At 37.8% G+C, this 16470-nt stretch overlaps 2 protein-coding genes across 2 annotated transcripts in view; one reads left to right on the top strand and one right to left on the bottom strand.

The window, feature by feature from the left end:
* Positions 1-16470, top strand: part of LOC121500517 (olfactory receptor 8B3-like) — a 172474-nt gene that overhangs the window by 73405 nt on the left and 82599 nt on the right. The window lies entirely within an intron of this gene.
* LOC121500878 (olfactory receptor 6M1-like) lies at positions 9770-10717 on the bottom strand. Its single transcript, XM_041772991.1, has one exon. The coding sequence runs from the start codon at positions 10715-10717 to the stop codon at positions 9770-9772; it is 948 nt and encodes a 315-aa protein (XP_041628925.1).

Raw genomic sequence — 16470 nt, 5'->3', positions numbered from 1 at the left:
TCCCAAGTTTGTACAGTATACTTAGATATGTACATGTGTATATCTCACTTCATCTTCTTAACAACCTTGAGAAGCTGATATTATTGTCTCCATTTTACAGATGAGAAAACTGAGGTTCCAGAGGTTAACCATCTTGCCCCAAACTACACTCTAGAAGGTGGCACAAGTTTAGAGAATGCAGACTCCAGTCTCCTTTAGCACCTCACTGTACCAGGAAACTTGAAATGGGAAGAAACTTGAGAGAGGAAGAGTTAACCCCTGAAGTTATGCACTTTTTCTGAAACTAGAGCATTCCCTGCCTGCCCTAACACTTTGGCAGAACTGCAGATCAGGGCAGACCAGGTTATAGTCAGAATAGACTTGAAAGGCAATTCGTTTGAAAGGAAAATCAATTATCTTGAGGCCATAACTGACCAAGAGTCTAGACTAATCAACTGTGGCAGCCAGCCAATGGGACAATTGTAGGCAGAAAAAATAAGCATTCTAGAATTCCTTTGGTTAGGAGAAAAATCAATCAAGCTAGCTTAAGTAAAATGGGTGTTTATGACAATAATAATCAAGAGCACCACACGGAATCCCAGAAGATAAGGAACAGGAAGACCAGCTAAGGGATGAGAATCAGAAATTGGAAAATCTTGAGGAACCAAGGCAAGTTCCCTCTTCCCTTGCTCTCTCTGGGGTCATATGATGTCTGTGTTACTATTTTTCTCCATATATCTTGCGGTAAGCTAAATAATGGCCCCTCCTCAAATATCGAGGTCCTAATCCTTAAAACCTGTGAATGTAAATAAAAAATAAGGTACATATGGCAAGGGGACTTTGCAGATGTGATTAAATTAAAGATCTTGAGAAAGAGAGATTACCCTGGATTATCTAGATGGGTCCTAATTATAATCACATGTGTCATGTGAGAGACAACAGAGGGAGATTTGACCACACAAGAGACAGTAATGTGATAATGAAAGCAGAGAGAGATTTGAAATTGCTATGCTGCTGATCTGAAGATAGGGGAAGGGGCCATGAGCCAAGGAATGCACTTCTAGAAGCTGGAAAGAGCAAGGAAATGGGTCCTTTCTTATGTAGAGCCTGTGGCACAGCCCACTGACACCTGTTTAGGCACAGTGGAACTATTTTGGATTTCTGGTTTCCAGACTGTGACAGAGTATCTTAGTGTCATTTTAAGACCCCAAATTTATGGTAATTTATTACAGCAGCTGCAGCAAACCATACATACCTGATTTCTGTTTCCCTCTCTGCCAACTATTTTATTCCACTTCTCTGTGCACCTAGGAGATAATGATGTTTCAGTCATTTGTAAATACATGCATATAGTCATAGATATGTATTCATATATATTAGCATGTATGTGTGTGTGTATATATATATATATAGAGAGAGAATGTATTTAGATATATATCTAATATAAGTAAATATATATATATATACATATATATATATATATGGAGAGAGAGAATTTATTTAGATTATATATTTAAAATGATCTGAATTCAAAATCCAAATTCCTGGAAGAAGAATTTAAGGTTGGCAAGGAGTTAAATTGCCCTCTATTCAGCCACTGGGCAGGTGCTATGGAGAAAGCACAGTACTGAGAGAGACACTAGATATCTCTTAGATTAAAAAAAAAGTCCTACCAAGGTGGTCATTAACCTTCTATTTATGTGGATGAAGCAGAGACCGTAACAATTGGTATGGGCTCTATCTTAGGACAGCAGGTAGAGAAAGTGCTGCTCTTAAGAATGGATTCAGAATAGCATAAAAGAAAATAGTCCATCAGAAGATATTGTAGTGAGCAAATGTTTAAAGTTTGAGATAAAGTAGGACAATATCACCAGCAATGAAGCAGTCATCTAATGATCTGCTCTCTACTCCTTATAAGACACTAAATAAGATTTGAGAAGTAACTATATTGGTTTCCTAATGCTGTCATAGTAAATTTGGCAGCTTAAAACAACACAAATGTATCATCTGACCATTATGTAGGTCACAAGTCTCGCCAGGCCAAATTCAGCACGACATGGGACTTCATCCCGGGTCTCCAGGATCACACCCTGGACTGAAGGCGGTGCTAAACCACTGAGCCACCTGGGCTGCCCTCCTTTGCTTCTCAGCATTATGTTGCCAGTGGTAAGGATCCACAAAAGACAAAATAAAGAACTGAACATGGTATGATTTATTAAAGCCAATACTCAATCCTAAACTCTTTCTAGCTGTCATCACTTAGAAGAATTTACAAATCTCAGAATATGAAGAGGCTAGTGAAAAGCAATGAAATATCTGGGAAATACATATTTTATATCAGCTATGATTGTTTTTATTTATGTTATTGTTAGGTAAAGATGAATATAATTGTCCCTTTGTGCTGTTTTACTGTTTTTTCATGAGTGTCTCTGTTACTCCAAAGCTCCAATCTGGTATGATTACTACAGAAAAGAAAATCCTAAATGAATAAGAGAAATTTTTTTCAAAGATTTTATTTATTTATTCATGAGAGACACAGAGAGAAGGAGGCAGAGACATAGGCAGAGGGAGAAGCAGGCTCCATGCAGGGACCCGACATGGGACTTCATCCCGGGTCTCCAGGATCACACCCTGGACTGAAGGCGGTGCTAAACCACTGAGCCACCTGGGCTGCCCTCCTTTGCTTCTCAGCATTATGTTGCCAGTGGTAAGGATCCACAAAAGACAAAATAAAGAACTGAACATGGTATGATTTATTAAAGCCAATACTCAATCCTAAACTCTTTCTAGCTGTCATCACTTAGAAGAATTTACAAATCTCAGAATATGAAGAGGCTAGTGAAAAGCAATGAAATATCTGGGAAATACATATTTTATATCAGCTATGATTGTTTTTATTTATGTTATTGTTAGGTAAAGATGAATATAATTGTCCCTTTGTGCTGTTTTACTGTTTTTTCATGAGTGTCTCTGTTACTCCAAAGCTCCAATCTGGTATGATTACTACAGAAAAGAAAATCCTAAATGAATAAGAGAAATTTTTTTCAAAGATTTTATTTATTTATTCATGAGAGACACAGAGAGAAGGAGGCAGAGACATAGGCAGAGGGAGAAGCAGGCTCCATGCAGGGAGCCCGACATGGGACTTCATCCCGGGTCTCCAGGATCACACCCTGGACTGAAGGCGGTGCTAAACCACTGAGCCACCTGGGCTGCCCTCCTTTGCTTCTCAGCATTATGTTGCCAGTGGTAAGGATCCACAAAAGACAAAATAAAGAACTGAACATGGTATGATTTATTAAAGCCAATACTCAATCCTAAACTCTTTCTAGCTGTCATCACTTAGAAGAATTTACAAATCTCAGAATATGAAGAGGCTAGTGAAAAGCAATGAAATATCTGGGAAATACATATTTTATATCAGCTATGATTGTTTTTATTTATGTTATTGTTAGGTAAAGATGAATATAATTGTCCCTTTGTGCTGTTTTACTGTTTTTTCATGAGTGTCTCTGTTACTCCAAAGCTCCAATCTGGTATGATTACTACAGAAAAGAAAATCCTAAATGAATAAGAGAAATTTTTTTCAAAGATTTTATTTATTTATTCATGAGAGACACAGAGAGAAGGAGGCAGAGACACAGGCAGAGGGAGAAGCAGGCTCCATGCAGGGAGCCCGACATGGGACTTCATCCCGGGTCTCCAGGATCACACCCTGGACTGAAGGCGGTGCTAAACCACTGAGCCACCTGGGCTGCCCTCCTTTGCTTCTCAGCATTATGTTGCCAGTGGTAAGGATCCACAAAAGACAAAATAAAGAACTGAACATGGTATGATTTATTAAAGCCAATACTCAATCCTAAACTCTTTCTAGCTGTCATCACTTAGAAGAATTTACAAATCTCAGAATATGAAGAGGCTAGTGAAAAGCAATGAAATATCTGGGAAATACATATTTTATATCAGCTATGATTGTTTTTATTTATGTTATTGTTAGGTAAAGATGAATATAATTGTCCCTTTGTGCTGTTTTACTGTTTTTTCATGTGTGCTAAACACTGGAGCACTGGGCTGCCCTCTTTGCTTACTCAGATTATAGTTGCCAGTGGGTAAGGATCCACAAATGACAAATAAAGAATGAACATGGTATGACTTTACCCCACCACAAGCCCAATACTCAATTCCTACACTCTTTCTAGCTGTCATCACTTAGAAGAATTTACAAATCTAGAATATGAAGAGGCTAGTGAAAAGCAATGAAATATCTGGGAAATACATATTTTATATCAGCTATGATTGTTTTTATTTATGTTATTGTTAGGTAAAGATGAATATAATTGTCCCTTTGTGCTGTTTTACTGTTTTTTCATGAGTGTCTCTGTTACTCCAAAGCTCCAATCTGGTATGATTACTACAGAAAAGAAAATCCTAAATGAATAAGAGAAATTTTTTTCAAAGATTTTATTTATTTATTCATGAGAGACACAGAGAGAAGGAGGCAGAGACATAGGCAGAGGGAGAAGCAGGCTCCATGCAGGGAACCTGATGTGGGACTCCATTCCAGGACCCCAGGATCATGACCTGAGCTCAACCACTGAGCAACCCAGGTACCCTGAATAAGATAATTTGGACATAATTTTGGTATCCAACTATACCTGGCCCCAGATTGGGTCAGGCTTGACACTGAAAATTTAAAAAGACTTCATAAACTCTGAAAAACAACATAAATACACTGGTTTACTTTGATGTTGATTATTGTTCTTATGACCAACATTGTTATAATACAGAGTAATAATATCAGTTTCTACATTGATTCTAATTAGTTGACTTACTTGTCCCAAATGTGGTGATAGCTGGGAAATCTCTTACTTTTCAACTATAACTGGGTGTTTTAACTACTCTCTTTCAATATGGGAAGAAGAGTGTTTTAACTACTCTTTTTCAGTATGGGAATATGGAAGAAGAGGAGGAACAGACCAAAGTAGCCTATAGAAATTTCAAAGTACATCCACTTGCTAGATGAATTATATCCCTCCAACTATGGACAAAGGGCATGACAACCAGAGAGCCACTGTTTTATGTAATGAATTCATTGATCCTTCCTCTTGCCAGCCAATTCTCACATATTCCTTCCTCCTGACTCAGTTGTAAGAAAGTGTTCAAGAGCAACAACTATGAACAGATGTCTCAATTACATCACAAATTCTCAAAAGCTGCAGTGAAATATACCAAAGGATTTATTATTAGTGGTCAAGAGTTTAGCTAAGCTACTCCATGGCCAAGCAGCCTGCTGTGACTGTAAACTGACACTAGCTCCTCCCACAAGCACACGCCCTAGATAGTGTCCTGCAGAGTCACAAATGTTACCTTTCTGACATGACCTCCCCAACAGCTTTTGTGCTCAACCATCTTCCCCATCCACGAGCATCTTCCCCTTCCTGGGTCCCTTAAATAAGGTCCCAGTGTGATTTACCAAAATTTGCTCTTTTGGTTGCGATTAACCAATCTGGTCTTGGCCTAGGAACCCCAACGCACTCCACCCATGGATTCTAATGAAAATATGTGCCCCAGGACCTGCTTCTCTCTGTCTCTCCAAGGGTGCCCCCCACCCCAAGGCATGCCAGGACCTGTGAATAATAAACTCTGTTGTAATTCCTCTTGTGGTCTGCTGAACAATAGCTCACTATCTGGCACCCTCTGCTTCTCTTAAGAAATGTTAACTTGATAAATTAATAACAAGGTGGTACAACTACATATGACTACTTGCTTCATTTTTGAAATGTACTAAAAAGTAGCTGTGTCTGTATGTGTGGTCCATTTCAGAGGCATGTAGTTCTTCTGTGAACTTTAAAATCTTATTAAAACATTTTTTTTTTCATTATCTAGGACTACTGGCCCACCCCAAGTATATTGTTTAAAGCTAAGGATTCATTCATTAATATGCTTTCTTACCTTCAGCATTTTTCAGAAAGTAAGGCAACCTCCCCCTTAAAAAAGGTGATAATGTTGAAAATGATAATGTATAAATTCTTTCTAGCTATAAAATTTTTAGTAATATATTTTCACTCTTAACCTATTTTAATTTTTTTTAAAATAAAGATTTAGAGAGAGAAATCGTGAGAGAGAGCACGAGCAGGGAGAGGGAGAAGAGAGGAGAGAGGGGGAGGATCTGAGGGAGAGGGAGAAGCAGGCTTCTGGCTGAGCAGGGACCCGCACCTGGGGCTTGATCCTAGGACCTTGGCATTATAACTTGAGCAGAAGGCAGATGCTTAGGCGACAGAGCCACCTAGGCATCCCAGGTTTTTAGTGTTCTGAGTAGAGATCTTGAAAACAATTGACCATCATATAACTGCACAGTAAATGTAAAAGAGAAGAACTTGAAATAACATGTCAAATAGAGAAGTATATACAATCAGTAAATTAAGTATCAAGTTATTATATAATACTTTAGTACTTAAATAGTCTCTTCCGTGTGCAGAAATACATGTATATATCCTCCTGATGTAGAACTGAATTCAGAGTTATCTGACTTTAGGAGAAGATGCAAAAAATGCAGTGTGTCATTTTACTGATTTAGGCAAACATGTCTCCTGTTTAGGCAGCAGACACAAGAGTGATAATGAAAAAAAAAAACAGTACTTGGGGTGCCTGGGTAGCTCAGTCTGTTGAATGTCTGATTCTTGATTTTGGCTCAGATCATAATTTCAGGGTCCTGAGATGGAGCCCTGCATGGATCTCCATGCTCAGCAGGGGGTGTACCTGAGAGTCTCTCTCTCTCTCTCTCACTCTTTCTGCACCTCCCCATGCTCATGTCTCTCTCTATCTCTCTCTTTCACTTAAAAACGAAACAAAAGCATAAACCGGTACTTATATGTACAAAACCATTTCATTCATAATATCCAAAAACTTAAAATGACCCAAAAGTCTGTTCACAGGATGCTGGATAAGCAGATATAATATGTTTTTACAATGGGATATTATTCAACATTAAAATGGAAGGAATCACTGATACAATAACCTGGATGAATTTTGAAAAATGTTAAGAAATAACTCCAATGCAAAAGAACTATGTGATTACATTTTGTGAAGTCCACAAACAGGCAAATCTAACCTATGCTAATAGAAATCAGAAAATCTCGGGATGCCTGGGTGGCTCAGTGGTTGAGTGTTTGCCTTCTGCTCAGGGCGTTATCTGGGGTCCTGGGATCGAGTCCTGCATCGGGTTCCTGTGGGAAGCCTGCTTCTCCCTCTGCCTGTGTCTGCCTCTCTCTTTCTCTGTCTCTCACGAATAAATAAGTAAAATCTCAAAAAAAAAAAAAAAGATTAAAAAAATAAAATCACTGCAAGAAATAGGAGGTATGTAATGACTGGGAAGGACATGGGGGATCTTTCTGGAATAATAAAAATGTTCTATATCTTGTTTGAAATGGTAGTTTACGGTCCTATACTATCATCAAAACTTTTATTTTATTTTATTTTATTTTTAAATATTTTTTTAATTTTTTTTATTTTATTTATTTATGATAGTCATACAGAGAGAAAGAGAGAGAGGCAGAGACACAGGCAGAGGGAGAAGCAGGCTCCATGCGCCGGGAGCCTGATGTGGGATTCGATCCCGGGTCTCCAGGATCGCGCCCTGGGCCAAAGACAGGCGCCAAACCGCTGCGCCACCCAGGGATCCCTCATTAAAACTTTTAAATTAACTTTAAAATCATTGTGCCTTTTTATATAAATTAAGCCTCAATAAATAATTTTCTTATATCCCCCACATAAGGAAAACACAAGCTCAGACAAATTTACAAGCAAATTTACCAAATATCAGAGACTAGATCATTTCAATCTTATAACTCACCAAGAGAATTTTTTAAATGTACAATTCCGTGTTATTAATTTTAAAGGCTACTTTAATTTAGATTCCAATACCAGATTTTATAAGAAAGGATAAGCACAGCCTAATCTCGCTGGTGAATCTAGATGAAAAAAATCCTTACAAAAATCCTGGCAAACAAAATATATAAAAGAGGTGGGTGTTTCCCAGGAAGGCAAAAATGGTTTGACATTAAAATATCAAGAATGGTAATTTACCACATTAACACAAACTATTTTTTCATCTTAATGGAAGCAGAAGACAGCTGAATGGTTAATCAACTGTGGTACATCCAGACAATGAAATATTAGTTAAAGCTAAAAAGAAACGAGCTATCATCCCATAAAAAATCATGGAGGAGAACTTAAATGTATAGTATCAAACAAAATAATTAGTTTGAAAAAACTACTTCTCTGTGATTCCAACCCTATGAAATTCTATGGAGTCTGTCTGTAAATAGATCAGTGGTGATGTGACTAGAGGGAAATGAATAGGCAAGGCACCAAGCATTTTTAGGGCAGTGAAATGCTCTGTATGATACTGTGATGATGGATACATGTTATTGTACATTTGTCCACACCACCGAATGTACAACACCAAGAGTGAGCCCTAAAGTAAGCTGTGGGCTTTGTGTGATGTGACAGCGTGGCTTCGTCAGTGATAACGAATGTACCACTTTGGCGAGGGATGTTGGTAATGGAGGAGGCCGTGCACGTAGAGGGGCAATGGGCATATGGGAAATCTTTGCATCTTCCTCTCAACATTGCTCTAAGAAAATAAAATCCTTGAAATAAATAATGGAACTAATATTAAGAAAAAAGTATCTTTCTTTTTAAAAAAATTTTATTTAAATTCAATGAATTAATATATAATGTATTATTGGTTTCAGAGGTTGAAGTCAGTGATTCATCAGGCTTATATAATACCCAGTGCTCATTATTACATCATATGCCCTTCTTAATGTCCATCACCCTGTTACCTCATCCCCCCTGCCCCGCCTCCCCTCCAACCATCCCTATATTTGTTTCCTATGATTAAGAGTTTCTTATGGTTTGTCTCCGAGAAAAGTATCTTCCAAAGAAAAAGAAGTGCTTAAAATATCCTTCTTGTATTAACAGTGAACAGTATTAATATAGCACAATTGTGTAAAAAGTCAGGTTGTTCAATCCAAATTATGATATCTCTGTACAGGAGATATAGGAGGAAGAAAAATGACCAAAGAACTTAACACTCAACTTTCATAACATTTCATTTCATAAACAATGTGTAAATTTGGTAAACTAAGAAAGAATATAAGCATTTATTTAAAATATGACTATATTCATCTTTATCTAACAACGACGTAAATAAAAACAAACATTGGGTATGTTACTGCTCTTCCTTGTTTTGTTATTATTATTATTATTAGTAGTAGTAGTAATAGAGTATTTTTTGTGGTATTTAGTTTTCTAGAATGAAGCCAATCATGTTGCATCATCATAATACCCAGAAGAAGCATTAACTTAAAATTATCTGTGGCTGGATTTCTTAGACCATTTAGATTAAGCCTATAATAAGAAAAAGAGAAAGGAAAAGTGTAAAATATTTCCTACTTTGCCAATGAGAAAACAAAAGTTCAGATAGTGTAAATGTCATATGATAAAAAAGTAGTATATCCAGGCTTAAAATGTATGTTCTGTGTCTTTACTTAAGTATTTTAAATTAATTCATGATATTCTGTGTGTGATATGGTCCATTCATAGATTTAAAATGTATTATTTTCTCTATGCTTGAATTGCTTCCTCTGGATCTTGACTAAAATACTTTATATCTAATGCGGCATGAAGCCTTTTTATATCTTCCCACAAATTTTATGGTCTTCAAGCATGCTGTTATCCACATGGAGTCCAGGGTTGAAAATAGCCATTTTAGGAAAAAAACCTTTCAAGTTCTCTTGTGCCATAAGGACATAATTTTGAGGATTGCTTCTCTCAAAACTTCCTTTACCTTTTCATTCCTTAGACTATAAATGAAGGGGTTCAGAAGAGGGGTCACCATTATGGTCATGACAGCTGTCACTTTGTCAAACTCCAGTGAATGGCTCTGGCTGGGCCTCACGTACATGAAGATGTTGCTCCCATAGGAAATGGACACAACCGTGATGTGAGAAGCACAGGTGGAAAAGGCCTTCTGACGTCCTTGGGCTGAGGGGATGCGCAGGATGGTAGAGATGATGTAGGTGTAGGACACGATGGTGAATACCAGTGAGGTCAGGAGGACAAAGGAGGACAAGAGGAAGTTTATCATCTCAATGAAATGAGTGTCTATGCAGGCCACCTGCAGCAAAGGGGCAATGTCACAGAAGAAATGACCAATTTCCCTATAACAGTAAGGCAGTCTGGAGACCACAATAATTGGGCACAGCACAGAAAAGAAGGCCCCTATCCAGCAGCCCAGAACCAGCAGGAGACAGACCCTGCTGTTCATGATAACGGTGTAGCGCAGAGGGTTACAGATGGCCACGTAGCGGTCAAAGGACATCACTGCCAGGAGGATAAACTCCACTGTCCCCAGGAAAAAAAAGAAGTATACTTGGGTGATGCAGCCAGCATAAGATATGGTCTTCTTGTCCTCTAGGAGACAAGCTAACAACTTTGGGGTAACTGAGGTAGTGTATAGAATGTCCAAAAATGACAAATTACTGAGAAAGAAGTACATTGGGGTTTGGAGGCGATTATCAGCCCATATTAATGAAATGATGACAGTATTTCCTGTTAGAGTTAGCATGTAAGTAAACAGGAGGACCACAAAGAGGGAGATCTGAAGCTTCCGGATAACAGGGAAGGCAGTCAGCGTAAATTCAGTCACTCTGGACTGATTTTGCACATCCATCACATGCAATAGCTACTGGGCAGCACGTCTCTGAAAAAAAAATTATAGAGATGAAAATGAGGTTCAGTAAGTTTTCAACTCTCGATGTCAGTGCTAAAGATGAGGTAGTAAAAGCTTTGGATGAAGAGTCAAGAGTGACTTCATGCTGCTACTCACTCTCCTATACATAAGACCTTGGATAGATTATGTGACTTCCTCTAACCTCAGTATTCTCCTTTTAAAAATTTTTGATTGAATGAAATTACCTCCACGGTCCCATTAAACTCTGGTCTTTACAATGGTTTTTGTCTTTGAGCCAGTGCTTCTTCTCTTCTTTCTTTCTTCTTGATCTACTATTTTCCCAGCTAAGTTCTGTGCATGAGAAGAGAGAATCCAGCCAGTTAGTTTGCAAAATGGTGCAAGGGAATGTTAATAAAAGTTGAGTTCCTTCCCCCCCACCCCCGAGTTATTTTGACCCTTCAGGTATAGTCCACATAAAAGAATAGAAACCAAGAAAGTCCAAAGAAAGGGAATCTGACCTGCATTTGTCTCCCCTCACTTTTATTATTGGGATTGTGTGAGTCTCAATGTGATATATGGCTGTACCCACATTGTTTGGATGTACTAATAATCGGTTTCTCATAAGGCTGCATAGGTTATTCTTATTGCTTATACTGGTAAAGAGTTTTTTTTTTTTTTAATAGTTCACATTTTCTTTTTTTTTTTTTTAATTTAATTTTATTTATTTATGATAGGCACACAGTGAGAGAGAGAGAGAGAGGCAGAGACATAGGCAGAGGGAGAAGCAGGCTCCATGCACCGGGAGCCCGATGTGGGATTCGATCCCGGGTCTCCAGGATCGCGCCCTGGGCCAAAGGCAGGCGCCAAACCGCTGCGCCACCCAGGGATCCCTGGTAAAGAGTTTTTGATGTCTACTCTGTTATGGAGCAAGTAGGTGTATGATGTATGGTTCATAATCTACATAACCTATTTCACACATTTGAAAAACATCTTTTCGGAAAATAATCTTTCTTCCTTGCAATGTTGTGTGTATGGCAGCATCCAGAAGAATAACAAATCTTTTCCCTCCCATTCCCTGATTGGGAATTCCTACAGATTCTCTAAAATAGGGCACTTTGCCTTATATTCTTTCAGCAATTTGGACATTTATTGTAAATAGTAGTCCAAGAAAGTGGATGCAGATGGATGGTGTTTGAAATGCTTCTCGTGGAACACTGCTCAATTTTGGTGAATATCTACTACATGCCTGTTTAATTCAATTGAAGTTCTGTCCTTTGGTATTTTATTTTGTGACTAATCTTTTAGTTTTATGTTAAAATGACTAATTTATGAACAAGAGCTAGGATCCCTACAGGTTTGGAGCCCACGAGGTTCCTCTTGAAAGTAGGACATTTTCCTCATGCTCTCTAAGAAAAGTAATTCATAGCAGCCTTTTTTGCCCTAAAGACTTAAAAAAAAATCTTCTCTGAATGGATTTCCATTTGAAAAGTTTGCTGTGACTTTTTCTGGTCCCCGTAGTTGCTCTTTTTTTTTTTTTTTTGTATTCATGATTCATTAATTCCAAAAATAAACTGCTTTTAAGTTATCGAAGGACCTCAAAAGGGTGATCTATTGAAATAGGGCCTTGGTACCAGTAGGTATGCTTCCATCATAAATATTATGATATTCACCCCTCCTCCCACTATCCTATACCCAGGTAATAAACTTCCAGACTAATTACTACAGCAGAAAAAGGCATGACCAAGTCTGGGTGGACGCGTGTTAATGTTACTGAGATATAACATAAAAATAGAATAGAGCATGATATGTGGACAAGTGGAAATGCTTTGAAATTCCCTTTCATTTTCCCCTCTCCCACCTTCCTTACTGACCACACTAGAGACTAGCAGGTGTTAAAGAGGACGAATGTGGATTCTCATGCAGCTGCCTGTCATCTATTCCAGTGTTGCTTCCATTTGTCTAGCCAATTGTTTCCCAACTTCCCTAAAGTCCTCCATTTTTCTTCTTGGGTATTTAGTTTCTGATTGTCCTGATAGGAGCTTGATTCCCTCCTGGTGTTGTAAAAGTTAGACAAGACGGGATCTGCAGAAACATTGTGCCATTTTTCAGCAAGATTCCAAGATAGTTGAAGACAAATACAGTTACGTTTGCCATGGTTGTCATTGGGTCACATATGAATGGGAAAAATGGCATCGAGAGCTTTCTATTCTGCTGTATTTGGGCCAAATAAACTCTGAGAAGAACTAGAGATGCAACATTGTTGTCTTTGGAGAGTCTCTTAACTTCATGATCCTGGAGAGCAAGCTGGCTTTGTGTTGGTCTTCTCCAGATGACCTCTCTAGAGCCCATCCTGTCCAGGGGGAAAGGTTCTGGATTATGACAATCTGTGTCTAAGAATTTACCTGTAACCTTGCCAAGTTAAGGCTTTCATTTTGGGGGAAGATTATTCTTCGTTACCATTTGTGGATCTTTGAAAAGTGGCATTAAATGGCACATTTCAAGATTCCAGATTCAGTCAGAAAAATGTAGACTAATGGAAAAATCATAGCAGATTTGGAATCAGAGAACCTATGTTTTTTTTCTCCTTTGGCCACTTATAGCTTTGGATCTTTAATGAGACTCCTAAGCATCCTGGTCTTAACCATCTGCTTTGTAAAATGGAGATAATGACAGTGACAGATTGAGGTCCTCAGCTAGGGCCTCTATATCCCGTGATGTATGTATACTTAGTGTTCGGTACATGTTTGTTAAGAGCATTGGGATGGGGAAGGAGGAACAGAAAAGGACTACGATGTGGTGGGGGTGGGGATAAGAGGTAATTTGGGATCTTTGCCGCTGTCAGTAAAACGTGACAAAATTTAATTGCAACCAAAGTACATTAAGGACTTTCATTTACATACTTACAGTAAAGCTATCATACTTGACAGCTGCCATCACTGTCATTTCAGGGACAGCCATAATTACACTTTAATTCATAAACTATACATGTAAACAAATTTACATGTCTCGAGGAGAGACTCGAACTATTTAACATATAAATATGGATAATTGCATAATAAAGTATACTCACATCATACTGATTGTGGCACAGTTGGTATTTTCTCTATTCGAGTATGCGAGGAAACTGGAACGCTGGCTGTTTTCCTGCTGCATTCGCTCTGTTATTCTTTCAATTCTGTGATGCTTCAGCCTTGAATTGTGTGTAAATCTGTCCTCATCTGAGACCGTTCCCCATGAGGTAGCTAATCAAAACCACACCGAATGGTTGTTCAGTTTTGGCTTCAGTGCTCCATCCTTCTTCCTCTGAATGAGAAATTGTCCTTCTTCATTACCTCTGTGGATTTTTCTCCATTCTTTTTGAATTTCCACAGGAAAAGCTAAGTCTCTATTTACACTAGGAATGAGTCCTAGTGTTATATTATCTTGTCATCTTTCATGTGACACGTCCAGTGTATGTCAACCTGAGGATATTCCTCAGAGTTTCAAGTCCTATGGATTCTGGAGCACATTCTTGTCAAGAGGGATAGAATGGGGGGTGGGGGGTTGGTGGTGAATGCAGCGGTCACACACCTGAATCTAGAGCAGGTCCTCTGACTTCTATTTTGGATCTCTGCCAAAAGTGGCCCGGACTTCCCAAATCTCAGCTGGGTTTTTTTCTTTTTTTAGTTGTGGGAATGTGACTTCCTGTCTATTCAGTGAATTTCCATTTCTTCTGTGGATCCATCCTGATTGTCAGAAGATTTCATTTTTGCATTCCTTGAAACATCTGTCTAACTCTCACCCTTGGTGACAATTTTATTTACCTGGGTCACCCCTGTTCATTTATCAGGTATACTGTGACTTGATTTTACATATAACCGCCTTTATTTACTCTCTTCAGATAATAACATTACCCTGCCTATATTAAAATGATTACAATGGGATGAACTGAAATTTAATGAGATTTTGTGTTCTTCTTCAGAGATTTGGTTTACAATGGCACCTGGGACTATGGCATAAGAAAAGTTTAATTATTATTATTGCAATCACAGAACATTAGATTGGAAGTAACTAATCACATTATAAAAGTTAGGGTCTCCTGGGACATTCTCTTGGTTGTTTATTTTATTTATTTAAAGAGAAACTGAGCTGCTTTGAAACCCCAGGGAACTAGAAACTTGGAAAACTTAAAACATGTTTTTTTCTGAAATAATCATTATGTATTAAAGTAAGCTTTAAGCTGATTTCCAAGCAGTGTTTACATAGATTTATATGTCTATGTACCTTTTTTAAATCCATCTCATTGATGTACGACGTATGGATAATAGTCAATTTAAGTATACTGTCGGTTGAATTTTGACACATGGATCCGTTCACGAAGCCCCCAGCATCACTGTGATGGTTTATAATATTTCCATCATCTTAGAAACTGTCCTGTGCCCTTTTGAAGCAAATGCTCTTCTCTCCTTATCTCAGTCCCTGATAACCACTGAGGTGTTTTCCATCAGGGCAATTTGAATTTTGTAGAATTTTATGTAAATGCAGTCTTACTGCATGTAGTCTTTTGTGTTTGTTTGTTTTTTTCACTTACTCAGATGCTTTGAAATTAATCCAAGTGTTTCAGGTATCAATTATTTCTTCCTTTGTATCACTGAGGATTATCTATTATGTAGATTGTGCAGATCACAGTTTGTTTATTCATCAGATGATAGACACTTGAGTTGTTTTCAGTATTTGGCTCTTATGAATACAGTTCCTATGAACAGGTGAGTTCATGTTTTTATATGAATATTTGTTTTCTTTTCTCTTGGATACATTCCTAGGAGTAGAATTACTATGTTTTATGGTAAGTATACGTTTAACTATATAAGAAACAGTCATGGTATTTTCCAAATTTATTTTCATTTTTTTCATCTTATTGTTTTTTGTTTTTTATGGTTCCCTTACATCTTTCTTCCTCCCTTGTTGTCTTAATTTGTAAACTGATGATTTTCCACAGCAGTATGCTTTGATTCCCTTGTCTTTGTCTTTTGGATATCTACTATTGGTTTTTGCTTTGCAGTTACCATGAATGAATTTCCCATAAAATCTCTTGTAGTTAGATATGTCCATTTTATGCTGATAACAACTTAACTTTTATCACATACAAAAACTATCCTTCTATTCCCTGCTCATTCTTCCCACCTACATTTTATGGTTTTGATGTTGTAATGTACAATTGACCCTTGAACAACATGGGAGTTAGGGGCACTGGCCTCTTGCACAGTTAAAAGTTCATGCAAAACTTTTGACTCTCTCAAAACAGAAGTCTTCCCAATAGAGAGTTAATTAACACATATTTTCTTATGTATTATATACTGTAATGTCACAATAAACTAGAGGAAACCAAATGTTATTAAGAAAATCATAAGGGAGAGAAAATATGTTTACAGTACTGTATTTATGGAAAACTGTGTGTAAATGGACCTGTATAGTTCAAACTTGGGTTGTTTGAGGGTTAACTTTATACTCCTTTTTATTGTATATCCATTAATAAGTTATTGTAGCTATAGGTTTTTTAAAAAAGTTTTTTTTTTAAGATTTTATTTATTCATGATAGACACAGAGAGAGAGAGAGAGAGAGAGAGAGAGAGAGAGAGAGAGAGGCAGAGACAGGCAGAGGGAGAAGCAGGCTCCATGTAGGGAGCCTGATTTGGGACTTGATCCTGGGACTCCAGAATCACGCTCTGGGATGAACACAGCCACTTAACCGCTGAGCCACCCAGAGATCCCCT

This window comes from Vulpes lagopus, chromosome 10 (genome assembly GCF_018345385.1).
Source record: "Vulpes lagopus strain Blue_001 chromosome 10, ASM1834538v1, whole genome shotgun sequence".
Taxonomy (NCBI): domain Eukaryota; kingdom Metazoa; phylum Chordata; class Mammalia; order Carnivora; family Canidae; genus Vulpes; species Vulpes lagopus.
Note: the sequence above shows the minus strand (reverse complement) of the source record. Positions and strands in the feature narration are given on the sequence as shown.

Excerpts from the sequence above, each read along its gene's own strand:
- LOC121500878 (XM_041772991.1), bottom strand. The coding sequence starts at position 10,717 with ATGGATGTGCAAAATCAGTCCAGAGTGACTGAATTTACGCTGACTGCC.